The following is a 25,990-nucleotide window of genomic DNA, read 5'->3' as shown; positions in this document are numbered from 1 at the left end:
ATAGGGGGTGGGATCTCACGATAGCCTAGTTGTATCATTTCTTCCGATACTGCCCTCTGTAACCGGTAGGCGTGGCTTGGGAGTGGCCTCGTAGGGTAGCGAAGCAAGTGCATTCTGGGAGTTGTTGTCTTTAATCCACATGAGCCAAAAATAAATTTTCTAGCTTTTCTCAGTCTAGAAGGCACCAACTTCTAAAATAATTTCATATTTCTACAACATAAATGACCCAATTTAAATACACATTCATCTTTCCAGTGGTGAAATATCCCTAACATGTTAATACATGCAATTAATTAAAAATCCTTAATGTGTTGAAATAATTTAGCGTAAATAATGCAAATAAATTAATGAAGCACGCAAAATTACGTCATTAACGTAATTTACATCACGCAGATAGATGATCTTCAGAGTCGGGATTTTATCAAACTGAGCATTTACGACGACGCAAGCCCCTGTAACCCTAGGAGGAAATTTCTATTCTTTTTTTTTTTAAGTTTTGTTTTTGGCCTTTTTGTGCCTTTATTGGATAGGACTGTAGAGATTTTGACAGGAAAGCATGGGGTAGAGAGAGAGGGTAAAAGGATCGGCAAAGGACCTTGAGCTGAGAATCGAACTCGGGTCGCCAGAAGCGCAGCTGCGCTATATGTTGGCACGCTAACAACGAGGCTATCGGAGTCGACATCTAATCTAACCCTTTAACCCGATTTCGTTTCTTTGCAATCAGGACATTATAAGCTAAACTTAAAGGTTTTCAGTCCAATGATCCAGTAAGCAAATGCATTCAAACAATCATTCCAAAACAGCGCAAATGTACAAAAAGAACAGCAGAATCTCACTATCATAGCAAAAAAAAAGAAAAAAAAAAAAACTCAATTCTGCCATTGGCTAGTATGACAAAGTTAATTTCAGAGCCTGTCAGCACCTTTTAAAGACTGCTCCAAAAACATACCGAAACCAGGCCGTGAAAGTCCCAGGGACATTTGGCCACTCATCAAATGTTGCTTTCCTGACATTTACTTTGAAGTAATGCTTCCAAGTACCCACCAATCATTAATTCAAGGGAGTAAATCAGTCTGCAATTATCATCATCATTACTGGCAATTCGGCCACACAGCAGAAAGGCGATATCATCTCTGAAACAAATGTCAGAGAGAGTGGGTGAGACAAACAGAGGAACAAACCAGAGCATCATTAGAGTAGCCAGCGCTCTTCAGAGCAGCAAATTGTGCTGATAATTGTGTGGATGGTGAAGAAGTGTTGAGGATGTGTGTGGGAGGAAGCGCTGTTTTTTTTGTGTGTTTTTCTTTTTTTTAAAGAATATTCTAGCTTTTAAACACATGGGCGTTTGCAATAGAATAGGGGATTCATTCTCGTCTTTGGACCAAAATATCAAAGCGATATTTTTAACAAAAGGCTAGAAACATCCCCATTGGCTTTTGTGGTTAAAAATCACTGAGATGTTTCATTGGACACTAGACTTTGTCCTTTTGGTCGGTCTTCTCTTGCTCCTCAGAGAAACGTTTTTATTGCTCAGATGTTGCTCTTTCAGCAGGTCTTTCTTTACTACTGATAAATCTAGAAAGATTCTGCTGTTTTTGCTTTCTTCTACAACAACCCTTTCTCCTCTCAGTCCGCAGTGGGATCGCCTGGACATGCTCAGTGGCCCGATCTGGCCCTGCTGTCTAATTGAATCCATGTAACAGGGTCTCTGTTCACCTTACCTACACCACAGTAAGGGTGAAAAGGTGCCTCCAGGACTAGAACATGATTTTGGATGTAGTCCTGAACAGCTCTGGAAACTTGCAAAACATACAGCAATGGACACTCATTAAACACATGGCTACTTAATATGCATGTGTCATGCATTACTTAACCAAAACCAGTTGACAAACTGGGTTTCTAATTTGGGGGTTTCTTTGGTTCGGGACAAAACAAACGGCCCAGAGTTTGAGATGGGACGGCCACGAGAAGATCTTATAATTTGAAATTAACAACTGGTTTTGAGTTCATCAAGTTCCAAAGGACAAATAAAAATAAAGAAATATAATAAATATAAAAATAACTTTTATAGGTAAAGTACCTAAAAGAAATATAATATAGCTTATTATTAGTAAAGTACCTAATTCACTGCATTATTAAAATGTTATAGGTTATGTAATACACTACTGATGTTTTAATGTTTTTTAAGTCTGTTATGTTCACTAAGGCTGCATTTATGTGATCAAAATACAGTAAAAAAGTGCTATATAAAAATAAATTGTATTCCTGTGATGCAAAGCTGAATTTTTTGCATCATTACTCCAGTCTTCAGTGTCACTTGATCCTTCAGAAATCATTCTAATATGCTGATTTGTTGCTCAAAAAACATTTCTTATTATCATTAATGTTGGAACAGTTGTGCTACTGGATATTTTTGTGGAAACCATCATATATTCTTTTCAAGATTTTTGATGAACAGAAAAAAAAAAAAACAGCATTTATTTGAAATAAAAATATTTTGTAAGTTTATAAAGGTCTTTACTGCGTTGTTGTGATCAATTTAATACATCCTTTCTGAATAAAAATATTATTATTAATAAAAGTATTTCTTAAAAAATAAAGTCTATTGCAAAACGGACAGAATCTATCAAAAGTATATGACAGTCAATGAATGTAGTTTATGATTAATTCATATTACACAGTGTATATAAAACTGGCCGTGTGTTTTTGTGGCCGGCAGGCAGGTTATTTGTAACTGTCATAGTAGAAGTAAACTAATGAGGTGTTTACTGTATCAGTGTACATATGTGTGTTTGTTTCCTCAGAGATGTTTGAGTGTCCTGCTCTGAACTGAAGATACAGATGAAACGTTCCTCAGCTCGTGGGCCTGACACTCATGTGGCCTGACAGCTCACCGCCACTCAGCATGCCAACAGACACCACTTCAGTATACAGCACAGACAAAAACCTTATATCACTGTACACCTCATTTTATATCACTCTACTTTTCACAATATATTGTTATTCATGCTGGAATTTTAACAAATTCTTGAAACTGATTTTGCCCCTACATCATGCCGAAGGCATTCCTCAAAGAGTATTGATGCAGCGGGAGTTCCCTTGCGAAAGGGAACTAATGTTATAAAACAGATGGGTCATTCCGTGTCGACTCAGCTAGAGGTCCCCGGCTTAAATTTTTGGTGAAAGAAATACATTAATGCATTAATACATAAAATAGTAGATGTCATAAATGTATATTTACTGAGTAATCCACTGTTTTGTAGAGTGCACAAGAGTGCTTTTTCCCATTTTTGAACTGTCACCGTTAGCAGATTTTACTAATAGACCTACCAATCTCAGTGTAAAAATAAAATAATGAAGCTTTCATCTTTCTAAAGTTATTTTTACCCCCCTGTAATTTGGCTCCAAATCTCAGGTGAAAGTTGTCATTTTGACCTCCTCTACAAATTAGTGGATTAATCAGTCATTAAACAATCATGACATTTAATATTTTGGCTTTCTTCTTGCATGATGTTTGTCTTTCTACAGAAAAAATATTAACAAAATTAAAAATTTGAGCCGGGGAAGTTTCTGAAATTTGGTTAATTTGACATGGAAAGCCCCAGATAACTTTCTGGTTGAATGAGTCACATTTGAAACTGTAAAATAGCTGACACACATCAACATAAATCTATATTAATGCGCCACATAGCAACGTGCAGTGAGATGGGAGAAAATTATATAAATTTAGAGGAAGAAGAAGGAGAAGACCAGGGTGGATGACTGAAGGGAAGGCTGGGGCAATGGGGTGGGAGGAAATGAAAGCAGTGAACATATGAGGCAGGGATGGAGTGAGAGATGAGCATGACAATGTGGAGGCGTGTTGATACACATGTGCATGATGCATGGAGCTAAACTGTCAGCATGTGGACAGACTGGAGGAGAGACGCCAAATCCGTCGCTGCATGATGGATGATGTTCTCATGAAAATCCAACTGCCTGTGGAGAACTGAAAGCCGGACACATATGAGTGAGCTGTTGGATCCACTGGTGCTAAACCACATTATTAATGCTTGATGATGGGATGGTATGTGGAGAGTTTGACTCTCCGTTTCTTTCATTACGCGAAAAGCCTAACACTAAACACATAAAAGAAACCATGTTCTGAATTTGGTGTAAACCAAGGATAGTCATTAAAACATTGATGCATCGAACACAGTGTAAGGCTGTGTTCAGAATAGCGTAATATATTAATATATTTGTTCAAAAAATAAATATATTAATTTATATAAATTAATCGCGTATGTGCTAGCAACCACCTACAACACCCTAGCATCCACATAGCAACCACACCCCAGCCATCACCCAGAACACAACTACAAAGCAACCTCTCAGAAAACTCTAGCAACCACATAGCAATCACCTATAACACCCTAGCAACTACCCAGAACACTCTAGCAACCACCTAGAACACTCTAGTATCCACATAGCAACCACGCCCTAGCAACTACTCAGAACACCCTAGCAACCACATAGCAACCACCTATAACACCCTAGAAACTACCCATAACACTCAAGCAACCACATAGAACACCCTAGAAACTAACTACCCATAACACTCAAGCAACCACATAGAACACCCTAGCATCCACATAGCAACCACACCCCAGCAACCACTTAGAACACCCTAGCAACTACTCAGAACACTCTAGCAACCACCTAGGACACCCTAGTATCCACATAGCAACTACACTCTAGCATCTACCCAGAACACCCAAGCAACCATAAAGGAACTACTCAGAACACTCTAGCATCCACATATCAACCACACCCTAGCAACTACCCAGAACACCCTAGCATCAAATTCAATTCAATTCAATTCACATTTATTTGTATGGCACTTTTCACAATACATTGTTTCAAAGCAGCTTTACAGAAAATGCATTACAATTTAGAGTGATCTATTATCAGAGATGACTGTGTCCAAGTTTTTTATTTCAGATAACAGCACACCCATGTTCTGCATCATATTTTATGTAGAATTTCATAACATCCACATAGCAACCACACCCTAGCAACTACCCAGAACACCCTAGCAACCACAAAGCAACCAACCAGAACACCCTAGAAAATACAAAGCAACCTCTCAAAAAACTCTAGCAATCACATAGCAACCACCTATAACACCCTAGCAACTACAGAGCATGCTAGCAACCACCTAGAACACTCTAGCATCCAAATAGCAACCACACCCTATCAACTACCCAGAACACCATAGCAACCACAGATAAACCACCCAGAACTCTCTAGCAACCACCTATATCACCCTAGCAACTACAGAACACTCTAGCAACCACCTAGAACACCCTAGCATCCAATATCAACTACCCAGAACACCCTAGCAACCACAGAGCAACCCAGAACACTCTAGCAACCACCTAGAACACCCTAGCAACTACAGAACACTCTAGCAACTACCCAGAACACCCTAGCATCCATATAGCAACCACACCCAATCAACTACCCAGAATCGATCAAAAGTGACACATCCATGTGCTGCTGTTGTTGTGCGTCAAATTTTATGTATAATTTTGTGGCCACCATCTCCTTTATTAAATGGTGTTGGATGAAAGTGTCCAGAGAGCAGGTGCAGACGCCGCTGACTGACATCTCCCCGTCTGCTGTTTTCATTTGATCACGCATCACTGTTAGTTAGCTGGACAGCTGCTGCCGCACATCTCATTTTAAATTCAATTTGTCTATGTTCCTCCACAATTAAACGCCCTTTGACACCAACACACATGTGACACACAGAATGCAATTTTTTACCCCTGGAACACGATTGGGTGAGTTTTGAATAGCTAATGGGATGGTTTTGTTACACAAACCTGGCAACCCTGATACAGGGTGAATTACATGAAAACATACTTAGGTCACATTTAATTTTCTTTCATAAGAGAGAAAGGATAGAATTGATAAATGAAGCTATTTTAAGACCTTAGGTTTTTTACATTGTGGAATTTCTTTTTCATGACTATTATGCACATTTTCCACACAATTTCTAATTACTGTAATACAGCACCAATATAAACAATACCAATAATTTTCATTATATATATATATATATATATAGGAATTATATATATATATATATATATAGGAATTTTTGTCCTCAGAATTACGTGATATAAAGTTGCAATTGCAAGTTATAAAGTCAGAATTGCGCAATATAAACTCGCAATTGCGAGAAATGGATCTGCTCATGCGTGAAGTTAAAGCGCACCATCTACGGGACAAGCCGGATTTATTTAATATTTTTAATATTTGGCATGTTTGTGTGCTGCTGCATGTGTGTGTAATAAACAGAGTGTACGCGCGTTGTGCACCCGCCTATAGGAGCATATTACTAATGTGCCCTTTAAACAACAAAAATAAATAAATACTGCAACATTGACTTTAGACCAGGTTTGTGTTGGTCAATGGCTCAGTCTATTTCAGTTGCCTCAAAATAGCAACGCGCCAACAATGCGCCTGAACACACCTCGTTTTCAGACCAGCACGCCCATGGGTGCACAAATAGGCGCAAATGCATTTGCTATTTAAACAACGTGGCGCAGGATGTGAAAATGATAACTGCGTCGGGCTGAAACTAGCAAAAAACACTTGCGTCGTGCCTGGCGCCGCATTGCGCAGGGTGTAAGATAGGGCCCTATAACTCGCAATTGCGAGTTTATATTTCACAATTCTGAGAAAAGAGTATTTTATATATTTTAAATATAAAATACTATATATTATATACATTATATTATATAATATTTATAAATATTATAAACTCGCAAATGCGTGTTAAAGGCAGAATTGGCAGATATAAACTTACGTACAGTTTATATCTCGCAATTTTGACTTTATAAGACACAATTGCGACTTTATATCTCGCAATTCTGACATGCGAGATGTAAACTCGCAATTTGTGAGATAAAAAGTCGCAAATATCTTTTAAAATGTTTTAGTCTGTGGCGGAAACAAGCTTCCATGGGGATACAGTAATAAATAACACAACACATTTTAAGAGAGGAAAAAAAGATTTTACAAAATGTAATTTATAGGCTGACAAATTGAACTTGCTCTGTTTAACAAAAACATAGCCGATTTGTACAGTTAATTTGTTTTTTTATTTAATGCATGCTTTCTAAAAAATCTGATAAATAAGATTAAAAACTGTACTTTTTATTCTATTGAAAATCCCAAACTTTGAAAGTAAAAATAAGTCTTGTAAAAATAAAACTGTAATGTTCATATCTGCTTCGTTTTGACACAAATACATAATTCATATAAGAACAGTTTGCATTTGTGCTTCTGTTCTGGATCTTTCTAGGGAGTTTCTCCTCGCACTGGTCGCCTTTAGCTGCTCACTGGGGTTTCAAGGCAATATTCTCTGTTAAATTACTTTGGAACCATATTTATTGTGAGAAGTACTGTGCACATAAATTTCAGTTAAGCTAAAAATATTTTTCATCAGATTTAAACAGCTAATATTACTCTAAAATTAGGACCAAAAAAATGCTGTCAACAATACAAAATACATATCTTGCAGATAATTTCGTAATCATTTGTTTCGGCCTTAGTACAATGACAGTTAAAAAAAAAAATCATTTAGGAAACATTCTGCCTTTGTAATATCACACTTTATCACCAATTTTTCTCACACAGTTTACACATATACAGGTGCCGAAAAGTTTGAAAACGGCTGATCTACAGCACTAAAGCTGTGAATGATGTAACAGAGCTCATTGTATACCCTAGACTGATACAGTCCAGTGCACTAGACCATCATCCCTTATAAAAGATGCCGATGACCTGTCGGACACATATGCTTCGCGCACTGGCGGAGCTCTGAACCATGTAGCCTAGCGACCCGTCTTCTTCCGTCAACCCTGTCGCCAAACAGGCCGGAGAGTGTTACTGTTAAAGCTGTATTTATGTCCTGTGTGCGCGTGTGTGTGTAGGCACAAGCTCACTAAGCCCAATGCTGTCATGCTTGGCCGGTCTTTATTTCCATATCACTAGGAGGATGATATTGAGCCAGCCCGGCCCTGCCTCTCTGGCTCAGTGCTTCCATCGCTATCTGTGCACGTATGTGTATGTGTGAACGCAAGAGGGAAATAGGGAAACATGTGTGTGTGTCTGACAATGACTTAAGCTGTCCGTCTCAGCACGATGCTTCTGCTCTGAAATGACACACAGCAGTGAATCTGGCAACAATGAGGAGGACAGCGGTGAGGAAGATTCCTGGAGAGGGGCCGATTGGATATGCGTGGGCAGTTTTTATGAAATCTGTGTTTGATCTCCTGTAAGCTGGATATTTTACCTTCATTAATCTTTGGAATGAATGATCGGATTGCCAAAGCAGTCTAAAGTGTTGACATTTAATATCACTTAAGGTAAAACTGTGAGAGTCCAAAGTTATGACAGTGTTAAAGGAATTAAACAAATTCTGTCATCATTTACTCACCCTCATGTCATGCCAGACGTGTATGACTTTCTTTCTTCTATAAAACCCAAAAGGTGAACGCAAGGAATGTTCTGGCCACTTCTGTCACACATACAATGAAATTACTTTTACTCCTCAAGGATGCATTCATCAAAAGTGACAGTAAAGACATTTATAAGAGTAAAAAGATTTCCATTTCAAATAAATGGCTGTTCTTTTAAACTTTCTATTCATCAAAGAATTCTGAATAAAAATGTATCACGGTTTCCACAAAAATATTAAGCGGCACAAATGTTTTCAACATTCATAAGAAATGTTTCTTGAGCAGCAAATCAGCCTATTATAATGATTCCTAAAGGATCATGTGACTGTGAAGACTGGAGTAATGATGCTGAAAATTTGCCATCACAAGAATAAATTTCATTTTAAAATCTATTCAAATAGAAAATGGTTATTTTAATATACAGGTTTGTAACAACATAAGGGTGAATAAATGATGTCACGGTTACCATTTGTGGGTGATATCTCCCTTTAAATCGTTCAGACAGTATCAATGAAACCAGAATATAGTAAAAGGATGTGTGTTATCAACCCTTTGTTCTTATCCTCCTAAATCCTACCTGCAGTTTGCTCAACAATAGCAGGATATCTAGGGATCATCACTTGTACCCAGCCTCCCGTGTACAAATCAGTGCGTCTCCGCTGCAATGATTCCAGCACCACAGACAAACAAAAATACATGACAGGAACAGCAAACTGGGAAACGACACACACCTTAAAACACTTCGAATCCATTATGTCATGATGCAGTCGAGGGGTCCACTTCAGGGACATCTTGAAGAGGAAACGTTTGTTTCTCTCTCACTTGTTCTCTCCACAGACAGAGACACAGGCTAAACCAGGCAGCTCTTTTCTTACAAACCACACTTCTGACAAACGCCATAAAATAGATTTTTCTGTGAAATTTTTGCTGCCCTTTCTGATTGTTGCTGTATAAATGACTTTAATTGGCTGTCACGGATACTTTGCATGTGGTCCACGGGCGGTCGTCTGGGCCTGAGACTAGTGCCGCCCAGGTTTCTGGCTAGAATACCTCATTTCCTTTACCTACATCATCAGAGTATAACCACACATGTCTACAGGAACTACACCAACTCAGTAGATCATTATGTCAGCATCATACTAGGTGGATATTATAATGCCAGGATGAATAACAAATCAACTTTTACAATAAAAAGTTGATTTGTTGCTAACTACAAAGTGAAATACAGTAAAACAAAAATGTAATTACAGTAACACTGTACTTGAATTTTAAAGACTCAAATCTTAGTTTAATCTTAGACTCAAATCAACTTTGCATTCACACTGTTGTTATTACTAAAACAATAATAATGTAAAATATTCATTTTTTTAGCATTATAATTATTATTTAAAAGAACAGAAATGTTATTATTTTAAGATGTCTATTGTACTGTAAAATATATTAATAATAATGAATAATAATAGTGGTAGTATTATACAATTAAAAATAAGAGAAATACAACTATTGTAACATTATACTGTAAATGAAAATAATTATCAACAATATCAATAATACTATGTAAAATATCCGTAATATATAAATATTTTTAGCATTATTATTATTTAAAAAAACAAATATGTTAATATTTATTATTTAAAAATAAAACAATGTATTACTTAAGATTACTATTATACTGTAAAATAAACAAATATTAAATAATAATAACTATTGTAATCTAAAATAAAAAATAAGACTGTAATTAGGCTACACACACACACACACACACACACACACACACACACACACACACACACACACACACACACACACACAGTATATATATGAGAGAGTGTGTAATATTAATATTATACTTTAAATGATACAAAAAAGTACAATGGTAATATCATGTATATATCTTCACTGTAAGGAGTAAAAGCCTCAATATTTTATTATGTTGGGAAACTGTAATTTTTTTAATCTGTGGGGATGAAATGCTGTGAATCTCTGTACACAAAACATCTATGAAATGTTTGTAAAAACCATGTGCATCTGTTGCTCTTAAGCTATAGGCAACTCAGATCAGATATTATGTCACATGATTAGGATACATTGTTTGAGAAAGCAACCAATGGTTAACCATAACCCAAACTGCCTGCATTAGTCCATCACTGTAGCTCAAATCATAATATATCATATCACTGCATAAGCATATAGTGCTCAATTGTGTGAACTGCACAAAGTCACACAAACACACACGTCCTGTAGTCGTGCACTGAAGCAGCCATATCACCCTGTAGCCCAAGACTGGTTGCCCACTGAAGCTAAGCAGGGCTAAGCCTGGTTAGTACCTGAATAGGAGACCTCCTGGGAAAATCAGGTTGCTGCTGGAAGAGGTGTTAGTGAGGCCAGCAGGGGGCGCTCACCCTGTGGTCTGTGTGGGTCCTAACACCCCAGTATAGTGATGGGGACACTATACTGTCAAAGAGCACCGTCCTTCAGATGAGACGTTAAACCGAGGTCCTGACTCTCTGTGGTCATTAAAAATCCCAGGATGTCCTTCGGAAAAAGAGTAGGGGTGTAACCCCGGCATCCTGACCAAAATTGCCCCTTGGCCTCTGTCCATCATGGCCTCCTAGGCTCCTAATCATCCCCAGGATTATCATTAAATTTCATATCGTAATTTTTATGTCGTATTCCTCCACAACAAAATACGACACGTCACATGGGATCAATCTATGATACCTTTGCGTCTTTTTTAAAAAGCTTGATGCTGGTCGCTATTCACTGCCATATGGACGAACGCGAGCAGGACATAACCTTTTAAAGGTGCTCTAAGCGATGTTGAGTGACGTCACTTCTTGTTGACGTTCAAAGTATTGTCAAACAAAACGGAGGCTAGCTAGACCCTCCCTCCTCCTCATCCCGTCCCCTCCCTTCCGTGCTTCCTGAAACAGTCATGAACCATTTAGAAAAACCAAACTGGATTTACCCTGTCCAGCAAAAACAGAACCACCTGAATGTCGGATTGGAAGCCCTTCTGCCAGCGGAGTTCTCGTCAACTTTTGAACGCTTTTCCGATGTAAATTTGGGACTTTGCGCATTCCTCCTCCTTTTCCCGATTCTTTGTTATTTGTTCATTGGAACGTCGTCTCATTTGTCGTGTGTCAGCCATATAAAAATTCTCAAGAATACATTTTTTTAATGTTAGTCGTTGTCTAGGACATCTCTCCTCTAGCTAACTTCCCTCTTCATGCTTCTCTCTCCTCCACTCCCCACACACCCCCCTTCATGTGCACGCGCACCCCCAAATCATTCTTGTCGGTTATTGGCTGGAAGACTGTTTGTTATGTTTCGTGGTCCAGGCTGGGCCAGTTTGTTTTTCTTGCCGTTTGTGGAGCCTGGGCTGTCTACAGAGACCGCGTTTTTTTATAGTGTGTTCAGGGGACAGGTTAGCGGATAGTGAGGAGATGTTTGCTGTATGTGACAAAAAAATGTTTGGCCTAAAAAACGTGTGACATTGCTTAGAGCACCTTTAAAAATCCTCCCTTTGCGGTCCACAAAAGAAAGAAAGCATACGCATTAAGAACAACTCCAGGAGTAATTTATGACTTGATTTTTATTTTAAGGAGAATTACCCCTTTAACTATTTCTCTAATAAGCTCCAAATGCATGAACACTCAGTAGGGGCCACTGCCTGTACAGGCTACATCTGATGCCACGCTGCTTGATTCACAAACCCAAATGGCCTTTGCTACTCAATGCCGATCCATAAACGTAATATGGCTCTCCTCTCATGAGCACACATCATCTGAATGAGCTTTCTGCTATTATAATCATACTCATAAGTGGCTCACACAGGAAAATATAATGGAAATATATAATTGAGCTGTGGCAGGTGGATACTGATACAGATGCATTTCTCATATTGCGCGAGCGATATGGTCACAGAGTTATGCTGATGAATAGCTTGTTTTTCAAACAGATTGATTCGGTGGAGCTCTTGGGGAGTGGCGGCGGTCGATGGAGAGGCTTCGGGGCGCTGTTACACCGTGATTCATTTCAAACTGGGCCACGGGAGGGCGGAGGAAAAACAGCAAAGGATGAGAGCGTAAAGAAGCATGATTATTTTAACACGGAGAGCACAAGCGCTTTGATGAAGAGCCCGGGTATCAGGGGAGCAGGTTAAGACACCGTCTGAGAGGATGTTACTCACTCTTCCTCTCTGGTTTTATCCTCAGAGGACACAGAGTTCGGCTCGCACTTCTCTTTTAATATGACGTAGGCTTTTATGAGCTGTGTGTGAGAGAGAGAGACAGGAAGATATACTGTAATGGATACCAGGGTTGGGGAGTAACTAACTAAATAAACTGAAAGATCTTTCTTCGCAACACTTTCCCATCCTGTTTTACTGTGTCGATTAACAAAGAGTGTGGTTTTATGAGTTATATGATCATGGGTTCTCGTGTCCACTGGAGCTCATTGAAAGGCCAGGGGCTGGGTGGGTGTGACCCTGCTGTTGCCCTAGTGACAGTGGTCTGGTTACTGAGTGGAATGATTGAAGGCAGTTATTAGTAGAGCAAGGACACTCTCCATGGCGACCATTCTAGACGGGCCCTGGAGGGCCAGGGTGAGCTTTGATCACAGTCTGATGCTTTGACAGGCTCCCTACCCAAACAGAGCGCGAGACAGCGGATGAGAAAGACAGGAAGAGAGACTTTTTTTGCATTTGAGTGATTGCAAAGATATTTAACAGCACTTGCTTATTTGTTTATTTAAATGTTTTGTATATTATTTCAAACAAAATTTTATAATTTATAATCAGCCTAAGATACAGTACCACTGAGAAGTTTGATGTTAGTAAGGTTCACTTTTTGAATGAAGTGTCTTAATCTCACTAAGGCTGCATTTGTTTGATAAAAAATACAATAAAAATAGTATTATTGTGAAATTAAAAATATCGGTGTGGTGCTTGCGAGCGTAACACGAGAATGAACCTCATTGGTTCTTGCTAAAGCTCAATCGTGCTGCGTAACATGAGAATGAACCTCATTGGTTCTTGCTGAAGCTCAAACATGCTGCGTAACACGAGAATGAACCTCACTGGTTCTTGCGGAAACTCAAACGGGCTGCATAACACGAGAATGAACCTCATTTGTTCTTGTGGAAGCTCAGACATGCTGCGTAACACACAAGAATGAACCTCATTGGTTCTTGCTGAAGCTCAAATATGCTGTGTAACAAACGGGAATGAACCTCATTGGTTCTCGCACATCAAGTGAACATGCTTGAGCTTCTGTTTACCACAACTGATGTGTGAGTGATGAATGTTTATATGTGAATAAAAGCCTAAATTCAATCTGTTCATCATTTTTGGGTGAACTAACCCTTTAATTTCTTTAAAAAAATCTTCCTTACCTCCAAGCTTAGAGCTTAATTAATATAACAAAAGTACTGTTTGACCATATGAGTGTGAAGGTTGCTTCTTCCCATCTAGTGTCCCACATAAGCCAGTTATGAGGTTCTATTTCAGTCAGAAAGTAGACGGTAAGAAACAAGGCAGCTCAATAGGGTTCAGAACAGTTTTGTTTGACTGAGTGCAGCTTTAGAATCTCAGAGCAGAGATTGGAATCTTTAGAATCTCAGAACAGGTGTCATAACTCAGTCATTCTTCAGCGTGATTGGACACAGAAAATAAAAGTGGGTGTGTCCCAGTGATGCTCTCATGGATCTCATCTGGTTCATCTCACTCTATGTCACCACAGGCCGCTGGGCGTTACAGTGGTGCTAGTGTGTCTGCTTTAAGGAGTCTAATACGTCAACATAAGGCAGACAGACAGGGCATCGAGAGGCAAACTTCCTTCGAGAATAAATGACTGTGCTTGTTCATAGGTTTGTGGAAAAGCACTGAGGCAGGATGGAGCTAGTCAAGACTTCCAAACACTCACCAAATTCTCGTGGGACCACAATAGATTTGTTGTAGTGGGACTAAATTTATGATTTATATGCGGAAGGTATTCCGTTGTCGGCAGGAGAGTGGTTGTTATTTAGTTAGTTTTTCAATGAAACGTATGAGAAACAAGTTCATAGTTCCCTGTAGTGTTGTTGAGACACATTTCTGTGAATTCATTCAACTGTATATTTCAGTTCTTTTAAAAGGACAGTGCAAAAATGAACTGTCTGCCATGACTTACTCACCTTCATGACTCAACTCTCTTTCTTCAGTGGAATACAAAAGAAGATATTGTGAAAATGTTTCAGGCTTCTTTATTTTTTTGTCCTTACAAAAAGTCAGTGGGGTATGGAAGCTTGTTTCCGCCACTGAATAATAAATAAATAATAATAATTGCGACTTTTTATCTCACAATTCTGACTTTTTTCTCACAATTGCAATATATCAATTCAGAATTGTGACTTTTTTTCTCACAATTGCGAGATATGAAGTCAGAATTGTGAGAAATAAAGTCGCAATTCTGAGAAATAAAGTCGCTGTATATACAATTGCAATATATCGAGATATATTAGTCTAATATATATATTAGCGAGATATAAAGTCTCAGTTCTGAGAAATAAAGTCGCAACTGGGAGATATAAAGTCAGAATTGCATGATATAAAGTCGCAATTGCGTGTTATAAAGTCATAATTGTGAGATATAACTATTCTGAGGTAAAAAAAAGTAATTTTTTTCATTAGAATTGGACTTTAGGCCTATATCTCACAATTGTGAGTTTATTTAGACATAAACTCGCAATTATGTGTTATAAAGTCAGAATTGCGTGATATAAAGTCGCATTAGCGAGAAAAAAAGTCAGAATTCTGACTTTATAACACGCAATTGCGACTTTATTTCACGCAATTCTGACTTTATAGCACGCAATTGCGACTTTATTTCACGCAATTCTGACTTTATATCTCGCAATTCTGAGAAATAATGTCAGAATTGCGAGATGTAAACTCGCAATTGTAAGATAAAAAGTCGCAATTATCTTTTAAAATGTTTTATTTTGTGGCGGAAACATGCTTCCATAGTGGGGTCCAATGTTATTTTAGACCCAATTAATATCTAAATTATCTTACTTTCTATTGCATTCCACTGATAAGAGGTTTGGAACAACAAGAGGTGAGTTTATGGAGCAGAGATGGTCAATACACTGAAATCTTCAGCGAACAACTTGTTTACAGATGGTTGTTAAAATTATTCAATATTTTAAATAATTTAAATTGTTATGTTAACCTTTTGAAGAATAGGAATGTAAAGCTCTGGTCCAAAACCTAGTGAGCTGCCTTACCATCTACAAAGACAGCTGCCATCTAAGGGAGCATCCTGAAATGGAACCTTAAAAGTGAGTGATTTGGAACACTCTATATCACAGAAATATAACTCCACACATACAGTGAATGACATTAACAATTGATTACAAAACTGATAGTTCTGGTCCTTGATTCTGATTGGTTGAGCCACGCTCGAAGCCATTGTAAATTACTCAACAAACATACACCTGTGACCGCATTACATTAGTATTACTGCGCAACTGCCGTTTGTGATTCTTTGTTGCTGCATGTGTTGCTTGGCAACCTCTTTGGAACTACATTGCTTGGCGGAGGAATAAATGTGTTATAACGTTATATGTTTGTTGCTGGTGTTTATTTTATGAATAAAATAAATATTAAAATAAATATCCGCTCCACGTCGTGCCTAACAACGTGTCACGAATCCGGTCTGTGGCCTTCTGCCCGATAGCCACCAGAGGTCGCTTCTCCATCATATTGACTCACACAGCACACTGGACTGCATTTCCCATCATTCATTGCACGGACGACACACCCAGCTGATTACACTAATCACTCTCCCAGCTGAGAACTATCTCACAATCACTATCACCAGTTACACTCTTTATAAGCCTTGGACTTTCTCTCTGTGATCGCCGAGTATTGTTTAGCGCTTATCCTAGCGATAGCTACTCTACGGAGCCGAGTTGTTTATGCCTTGCCTGTTTTCTTGTGTTTTGACATCTGCCCGTGTTTCCAGGATTAACCCTCTGCCTTGCCCTTTGGACTCTGTTTGCCCCTCGTTTGGATCTTTGCTTGTGTACCTGGATTATCTCTCTGCCTGGCCCTGTTGGATATTGTTTGCTAATCGTAGACCCACGCTTGCCCTAGGATTTCTCTTGTGTCTTGCCCTAACTAAACCTGCTTGCCGTTGTCTGACCCTGCCTGTTTACTATGTTTATGAATAAAAGCTTGCACATGGATCCGCACGCCTCATGTCTTGTTCGCCCCGTAACAGAATACTCGGCCACACAAGGATCCAGCAACTTTTCAGATGGACATTTGTCAGGTATGGACACTACAAGACTATTGTTTACCCTCAAACAAGGCTCACGATCACTAGAGAACCATATTAGAGAGTTTTTAGTCTTCTCTCGTTATTCTGATTTACCGGACATTATCTTGATTGAGATTTTTTGTGATGGCATTAATCAACCATTGCAATCTCAGCTTAGACGTGAGGGTCCACGTTCATCACTGAGTGGCTTTTTTGATTTTGCTTTGACTGTTGGCTCACTATTCACTGTGGGTATCACGGATGAGGATCACGTCATGCCACCCATCAGGCCCATCGCCGGATCAGTATCTGGACGTCATAGATTAATGTCCAGCGTGATGGACCTACCGCTCATGTCAGCACGGAGGGCCAAGAAGATTAGCCGAACGGGGTCTTGTCCTGCCAAAACCACCGTTCCACAGTCTCTTTCCGTCAAAGTCCCAGTTGAGCCAGAGCTTCACGCCAGTCCAGCCGAGCCAGAGCTTCACGCCAGTCCAGCCGAGCCAGGGCTTCACGCCAGTCCAGCCGAGCCAGGGCTTCACGCCAGTCCAGCCGAGCCAGAGCTTCACGCCAGTCCAGCCGAGCCAGAGCTTCACGCCAGTCCAGCCGAGCCAGAGCTTCACGCCAGTCCAGCCGAGCCAGAGCTTCACGCCAGTCCAGCCGAGCCAGAGCTTCACGCCAGTCCAGCCGAGCCAGAGCTTCACGCCAGTCCAGCCGAGCCAGAGCTTCACGCCAGTCCAGCCGAGCCAGAGCTTCACGCCAGTCCAGCCGAGCCAGAGCTTCACGCCAGTCCAGCCGAGCCAGAGCTTCACGCCAGTCCAGCCGAGCCAGAGCTTCACGCCAGTCCAGCCGAGCCAGAGCTTCACGCCAGTCCAGCCGAGCCAGAGCTTCACGCCAGTCCAGCCGAGCCAGAGCTTCACGCCAGTCCAGCCGAGCCAGAGCTTCACGCCAGTCCAGCCGAGCCAGAGCTTCACGCCAGTCCAGCCGAGCCAGAGCTTCACGCCAGTCCAGCCGAGCCAGAGCTTCACGCCAGTCCAGCCGAGCCAGAGCTTCACGCCAGTCCAGCCGAGCTAGAGCTTCACGCCAGTCCAGCCGAGCTAGAGCTTCACGCCAGTCCAGCCGAGCTAGAGCTTCACGCCAGTCCAGCCGAGCTAGAGCTTCACGCCAGTCCAGCCGAGCCTGCACTTCACGCCAGTCCAGCCGAGCCTGCACTTCACGCCAGTCCAGCCGAGCCTGCACTTCACGCCAGTCCAGCCGAGCCTGCACTTCACGCCAGATCTGCCGAAGCCAAGGCAGTATGCGTCATGCCCGCCGCCCCTGAGACTGTGAGCGTTATGCCCGCTGCGCCTGTGACAGATAGCGTCATGCCCGCAGAGCTTTTGTTTCCTTTTATTCCGTCGACCTTGAAGCTCTCTTCGCCGCGGGTTCCGCCCAGCTCAGAGCCCTCTTTGCCGCTGGTTCCGCCCAGCTCAGAGCCCTCTTCGCCGCTGGTTCCGCCCAGCTCAAAGCCCTCATCGCTGGATCTGCCCAGCACAAAGCCCTCATCGCTGGATCTGCCCAGCACAAAGCCCTCATCGCTGGATCTGCCCAGCACAAAGCCCTCATCGCTGGATCTGCCCAGCACAAAGCCCTCATCGCTGGATCTGCCCAGCACAAAGCCCTCATCGCTGGATCTGCCCAGCACAAAGCCCTCATCGCTGGATCTGCCCAGCACAAAGCCCTCATCGCTGGATCTGCCCAGCACAAAGCCCTCATCGCTGGATCTGCCCAGCACAAAGCCCTCATCGCTGGATCTGCCCAGCACAAAGCCCTCATCGCTGGATCTGCCCAGCACAAAGCCCTCATCGCTGGATCTGCCCAGCACAAAGCCCTCATCGCTGGATCTGCCCAGCACAAAGCCCTCATCGCTGGATCTGCCCAGCCCAGAGAATGCATCGCCGCTGCCCAGCCCAGAGAATGCATCGCCGCTGCCCAGCCCAGAGAATTTATCGCCGCTGCCCAGCCCAGAGAATTTATCGCCGCTGCCTAGCCCAGAGCTCCATACGCCATTAATTCCGTCCAGACCTGAACCTGCACCTCATCATCGAAGATGGCGGAGGAGGAGGAAGACCTCCGGCCTCCCCAATGACCCGGAGGCCGTCCCCGAGCAGCCCGCCATCGTCCCGGAGGCCGTCCCCAAGCAGCCCGCCGTTGTCCCGGAGGCCGCCGCCGAGCCTGTTCACGTCACGCCTGCCGAGCCTGTGTCTTCGGACAAGATGGCCGCCGCCGAGCCTGTTCACGTCACGCCTGCCGAGCCTGTGTCTTCGGACAAGATGGCCGCCGCCGAGCCTGTTCACGTCACGCCTGCCGAGCCTGTGTCTTCGGACAAGAAGGCCGCCGCTGAGCCTGTTCACGTCACACCTGCCGAGCCTGTGTCCCCTGACAAGATGGCCGCCGTCGAGCCTGTGTCTGTTCCTGAGCCTGAGCCGGTGGCGTCTGTTCCTGAGCCCTCAGTGACCGCGACACTGGCCATTATGGCCACAGCCATGTGGTGTGTGTGGGCTACGCACACACTTGGGCCGGTGGTGTCTGTTCCTGGGCCGGTGGTGTCTGTTCCTGGGCCGGTGGTGCCAGTTCCAGTGCCTGGGCCGGTGGTGCCAGTTCCAGTGCCTGTTCCGGTGGTGCCAGTTCCAGTGCCTGTTCCGGTGGTGCCAGTTCCAGTGCCTGTTCCGGTGGTGCCAGTTCCAGTGCCTGTTCCGGTGGTGCCAGTTCCAGTGCCTGTTCCGGTGGTGCCAGTTCCAGTGCCTGTTCCGGTGGTGCCAGTTCCAGTGCCTGTTCCGGTGGTGCCAGTTCCAGTGCCTGTTCCGGTGGTGCCAGTTCCAGTGCCTGTGCCGGTGTCTGTTCCAGTTCCTGAGCCGGTGTCTGTTCCAGTTCCTGAGCCGGTGTCTGTTCCAGTTCCTGAGCCGGTGTCTGTTCCAGTTCCTGAGCCGGTGTCTGTTCCAGTTCCTGAGCCGGTGTCTGTTCCAGTTCCTGAGCCGGTGTCTGTTCCAGTTCCTGAGCCGGTGTCTGTTCCAGTTCCTGAGCCGGTGTCTGTTCCAGTTCCTGAGCCGGTGTCTTATCCAGTTCCAGTTCCTGAGCCGGTGTCTGTTCCTGTGCCGTGGCCGCCCGAGGGGTCGTCTCCGCCATGGCCGCCCGAAGGGTCATCTCCTTCCTGGTCGCCTGCACAGCCTGACCTGCCCTGGTCGCCTGCACAGCCTGACCCGCCCTGGTCGCCTGCACAACCTGACCCGCCCTGGTCGCCTGCACAGCCTGCTCCGTCCGGGTCTGCCGTCCTGTTGCAATCTCTGGGCCTTCTTCCGCTCAACGGGCCTGGCCCTCTAGCCCGCCCCCGGGTCCGCCTCCGCTCCACCACCCTCCTGGATTGTATTGGAGCGTCTGGAAGCCGCTCCTTGTGGGGGGGCTCTGTCACGAATCCGGTCTGTGGCCTTCTGCCCGATAGCCACCAGAGGTCGCTTCTCCATCATATTGACTCACACAGCACACTGGACTGCATTTCCCATCATTCATTGCACGGACGACACACCCAGCTGATTACACTAATCACTCTCCCAGCTGAGAACTATCTCACAATCACTATCACCAGTTACACTCTTTATAAGCCTTGGACTTTCTCTCTGTGATCGCCGAGTATTGTTTAGCGCTTATCCTAGCGATAGCTACTCTACGGAGCCGAGTTGTTTATGCCTTGCCTGTTTTCTTGTGTTTTGACATCTGCCCGTGTTTCCAGGATTAACCCTCTGCCTTGCCCTTTGGACTCTGTTTGCCCCTCGTTTGGATCTTTGCTTGTGTACCTGGATTATCTCTCTGCCTGGCCCTGTTGGATATTGTTTGCTAATCGTAGACCCACGCTTGCCCTAGGATTTCTCTTGTGTCTTGCCCTAACTAAACCTGCTTGCCGTTGTCTGACCCTGCCTGTTTACTATGTTTATGAATAAAAGCTTGCACATGGATCCGCACGCCTCATGTCTTGTTCGCCCCGTAACACAACGCCCCTTAGCTGTTCTAAATTCACTGTAAAGCAAGGCTTTGCGGGGCTTATTGCTTTATTTGAATAGAGGTAAAGCAAAAGGAATAACACGCTACTCTAATATGCATAAATATACAGTGCCTCCAAAACACTGTTTTGAAAGGCAAAGTTGGGGTTTGGACAATATCAGCATAAATCCTTTTTTCAATTTGCCTTGAAAGGTGAAAACAAACTATTAAAACAAATGTTATTGGACAATTTTTTTTTATAAATATAAATATAAATTTTCATTTATGCATTTATGCAAAATTTGTTTTAGAAATCAAAACATATATTATATTTATACATTTATACCAAGAAATTATGCTGATTTTGTCCAAAAACCTCACTTTGCCTGGGGTGTTTTAAAAAAAAATTTGGAGCAAATTTATATGATTCTTTGATGGTTTTAAAACTGTATTAAAATAATAATGATTATTATTATCGTTAATTACAATCTTTATTATTATTATAATTTATTAATGATCAATTATTTAATCATTATTTATTTAATATTATAAATAATTATTTATTTAATATTACAAATTATAAATATTTAATTATTTGTTCATAAAAATTCTTATTATTTAAGATTTTTCCTGGAAATTACCATTTAATAACCACCACATTGTTCCAGGTTTTCCCTGATCATGGCAGATTGCAGGAATGGACCTTGTTTGAGCAGACGGGATGAAAATGATTATAAATTGAGAGCAGATGGACATGAAGTAAAATTCCCGTGTGCCTTCGGAATGAAACTTGCTGGAGTTGGATGGAAAAAATCCGTCCTGTTGTAGACTTCTACACTCCAGTTTAACTAGTCTGAAGCTGAGAGACTGTGAACTCCTGAGTGTGTCTGATTATAAAGTGCTGTGTGTGTATTTGTGTGGGTTGATGTGTGTTTAAAGAGTCAAGACTTATTCTCTTGGCAGAAGCCAGAACTTTGTATGTGTGTGCGTGTGCATGATACGTGTCTCAACTAGACGGAGGAGGGTGTATTTTTAGTTGGGACTACACTCTCTTATAATGAGCACACCCCCACTGCGATGCCGACACCTCACTGAAACACAGATCACAGTGAGAGAGAGAGAGAGAGAGAGAGAGAGAGAGAGAGAGAGAGAGAGAGAGAGAGAGAGAGAGAGCGAGAGAGACAGAGAGAGAGAGAGAGAGAGAGAGAGAGGGCTACCAAAGGGAATGCAAGATGATAGCAAAAAAGTTCAAAATGACAGACCAAATAACCCATACGAGGATACAAGAACAAACAAACCTCAAACCTAAAAACTCAATAGGATTACTTACATGAATAATAAAAACCAACATTAGCATGAGCCCATTTGAATATTTCTAGCACCTCTGTGATGTTAACCAACAAATTTCAGGAAAGCCACTTTTGTTTCTTATTTCTGCATATGGCAAGCGCCATTCTAACACTAAGACAAAGTCAAACGTTGCGAGCAGAGGGAGTAAACTCACTGGTACGACTCATTGACATGGTGATTGATAACCGGCTGAGCTACACAAGGACGACCATTAATTTTGTGATGAGCTTATGTGGATTGTGCACTTGATTGACAAAGAACAGATCTCACGATTCAGAACTTGAATTACTAACAATGACTAACAGTTGATTTTGGTCACTCTCACGTCTATTTGACACTTTTAAAAGCCCTCTAAAAAGAATAGTCAACTGTAAAACATCTACTATAAGATAATTAAATATTTGGCATCGCAAAACAATTTTTTCATCATAATGCACTGACCTTAACCATGTGAAGCCTGAAATATGAAACAATGGTCTGAAAAGTATTTTTAATGCAATGGAACAAAAATCTACAAAAAAGTTTGCATATGTGTTTTTGTTGTGTAATTGATCAGGCTTTTATGGCTCATATACAGTAGTATTAAATGCAGAATATGGAGCTCATACTACATTTTATACAGAGTAAAAACTCTTTTGTCACTCTATATCTTACAATAATATGTCTACATAAGATGACATTTAAATTCTTAGTTTTATGATCAAAGTCTGTAGTTTTTATTGTGGGAGACAAAACAATGCAATAAAATGATAATTGAGTGAGATGAACAAATAAATGTTCATCAGAAGCCAGATGTATCATATTTAATCACTTTTTAATGTGATTGTTTCAGAAAATTATCTTTGGACAACCAAGTAAACCTAAGTTGCTAATAATATACAATTTGTATATCAATTTGTATATTTGTATATCACATTTACAACAGTCACTAGGCTGACCAAAGTGCTTTACAGAACAACCAGATTAAAATATAGAGCATATATTTTAAAAAAGACCTGCATAACAACACATAAAACACAAATAAGCGAAACCTTAAAACCGGAGTGACAAAACAGTATCAGACTCAAATATAAAATAGTAAAACAGGAGTAGCAAAACAATATCAAACTCAAATATAAAATAGTAGAACCAACCATTAGACAAGAGATCAATATACTAAAGAAAACAGGTAGGTTTTTAACAGAGACTTGAAAACAGACAGAGTAGGGGCCGTTCTAATCTCTAGAGGCAGGGTGTTCCAGAGTCGTGGCCCTGCCACCGCAAATGCACGCTCCCCTCTACGCTTGAGTCTAACGCAAGGGACTACCAGCAGAGCCGGGTCATAGGATCTTAGGCTTCTGGAAGGAGTGTAGGGATGGACAAGTTCAGAGAGATAGGCAGGACCTAAGTTATGTAGAGATGGCAGCCAGTGTAGAGATTTGAGAATCAGAGAGATGTGGTCATATTTGCGACACTTACTGTATGTAGAAGTCTGGCCGCAGCATTTTGGACTAACTGAAGACGAGCAATTTGAAAACTTGATATACCGCAATATAAGGAATTGCAGTAATCTAGCCGACACGTAATAAATGCATGGACAGCCATTTCCAGAGTTTTCGGGGTAAGAAAGCCTTTGATTTTAGCCAATAGACAAAGTTGGTAGAAACTGGAACTGACAACGGATAAGGCTAGTCAACAAGAACACCTAAGTCCCGCACCCCTAGGAATTTAAAAGCCGATAGACTCTCTAACTCTGGACTTAAACACTGAGAGTTTTCATTTGGGCTGAAAACAATGACCTCAGTCTTGTCTTCATTTAGGAAGAGGAAATTTTGGGCTAGCCATGCTTTACCCTCCTCTAAGCATCGGCGAAGAAAATTCATCGCTGTAGGGTTGTTTCTCTTGATTGGAATATAAATTTGAGTGTCGTCCGCGTAAAAATGAAAGGATACGCCATGACTCCTTAGAATAGCGCCCAGAGGTAGCATGTATAGGGAAAATAGAGAAGGAGCCAAAATAGAGCCCTGTGGAAGACCACAGGTCAGAGGTGCCATAGAGCTGGAGAAATTACCCATCTTTACTCTAAACTTTCTGTCAGACAGGTATGACGGAAACCATTTCAGGACAGAAGCTTTTAGACCCACCCAAGACTCAAGTCTACATAGAAGAGTTGGGTGGTCAATGGTATCAAAAGCTGATGAAAGATCTAAGAGAACAAGAACCACAGTATCTCCGGAATCAGTAGAGAGATAAATATCGTTTAACACTCTTAGGAGTGTGGACTCAGTGCTGTGAGCAGACCTAAAATCAGATTGAAAAACCTCATATATACAATTATTTGACAAAAAATGTTGGAGTTGATCCAGCAAAATTTTCTCCAATAGCTTAGAAATGAAAGGTAAGACAGAGAAAGGCTGATTTTTTTTTTAAAAAACAGAAGGATCTAGTAAAGGCTTATTGAGCAGAGGAGTGACCGTAACCACTTTAAGACTGGCAGGAACAGAGCCCGTTTTGAGACACTTGTTGATAAGATACACCATACCTGGCCCAACCGAATCAATGATTCATTTAAAAAAATCTCGGGTGAATGATACCATTAGGACAAAATGAAGGTTTGAGCTTGACAATCACATCCTTCAGTGTCTGGAGGTTGATAGAATCAAAAACCTCCCAAAAAGCAGAAGCAGGTGTCAAGATTGGGGGGACAGTTAAATTAGGGCAGACACTAAGTAGTAAGTTGTGGTTTAGTTAATAAAAATTCTTAGGAAGCCTTCACATAGAGCATCTGAGGCAACAGACAGTGTGTTAACAGAAGGATTAACAACAGACTGAATGACAGAAAACAGATCCTTTGGGTTAAAGTGACTGGATTCAATTAAGTTTGAGAAATGAGCAGGAGGAAAGAGAAATTCAAGAAATGTACTTGAAAAAAGAATAATCGATCAGATGACAAAAGCCATAGATTGTGTACAACAGGTTTTTCAGCAACGTTTTGATCATGTTGACAATTTAAAGGCCTTAGAAATTTGTGTATCAAATTCTTTATAGGGAAAGTTAACTGTATGTTTGAAACAAGCCATTACCTTTTGTCAGTGGGAGGTGTTTCCTGGTTCGCTGGTACCTCCTGTAGATCTGGAAGGTTGGCGAAGTCATCTTGCTCAGCCAATCCGATCGCGAGGGACAGCACAACCATCTTCCCCTCTCTGTCACAAAACAAAGAGGCAGAATCAAAGAAGTGCTGAGCAGAACCCATTACAAACTAGAAATGAAATCTGTCTGTCTATCAAGCATCAAACCATCGTATTAGAATGATTTCTGAAGGATCATGTGACACTGAAGACTGAAGTAATGATGCAGAAAATTCAGCTTTGTCATCTCAGAAATAAAAACATTTTAAAATATTCAAACAGAAAACAGTTTGTAGAAAAATTGTAATAATAGTTTACAATATTGCTTTTTTTTTTTTTTTTTACTGTTTTCCCCCCTTCTATCCAATGAATTTGTCAATCATAAAGGAGTTCTCTCTAGAATTTTGAATGCTTCTTCTAGACGAAAAGAGTCTGGAATCAAATCTCAGAGATTTTAACATGAACTATAATTTTCCAGTTATCTGAGATCCTCTGTCCACATTTACACATTTAAAGCTACACTGTGTAAGATTTTTTCCCATCTAGTGGTGAAATTGTTTATGACTACCAACTGAATATTACTTTCTAGCCCCTCTTATTCTGAGGGCGTTTTAACTCCTACGGTGGCCGTATTATTTCAAATCTGAGTCGCGAGTATTCTCCCCCTCGCGTTCGTCACGGTGCCACTGAGTGTAAAAACGCG

The 25,990-nt window shown here is 41.5% G+C and overlaps 1 protein-coding gene across 1 annotated transcript in view; it reads right to left on the bottom strand.

Moving 5' to 3' along the window:
- The window catches only part of syt7b (synaptotagmin VIIb), a gene marked incomplete at its 5' end in the record, with an annotated part of 134,488 nt that overhangs the window by 16,660 nt on the left and 91,838 nt on the right, over nucleotides 1-25,990 (bottom strand). Inside the window, one exon of the mRNA XM_081359679.1 lies at nucleotides 25,243-25,362. Coding sequence (XP_081215805.1) covers nucleotides 25,243-25,362 — 120 coding nt within the window. The remainder of the gene's footprint in view (nucleotides 1-25,242; nucleotides 25,363-25,990) is intronic.

This window comes from Scardinius erythrophthalmus (genome assembly GCF_964197995.2).
Source record: "Scardinius erythrophthalmus genome assembly, chromosome: 2".
Taxonomy (NCBI): Eukaryota; Metazoa; Chordata; class Actinopteri; order Cypriniformes; family Leuciscidae; genus Scardinius; species Scardinius erythrophthalmus.
The sequence above is the reverse complement of the archived record's forward strand: the minus strand, read 5'-3'. Positions and strand labels throughout refer to the sequence as shown.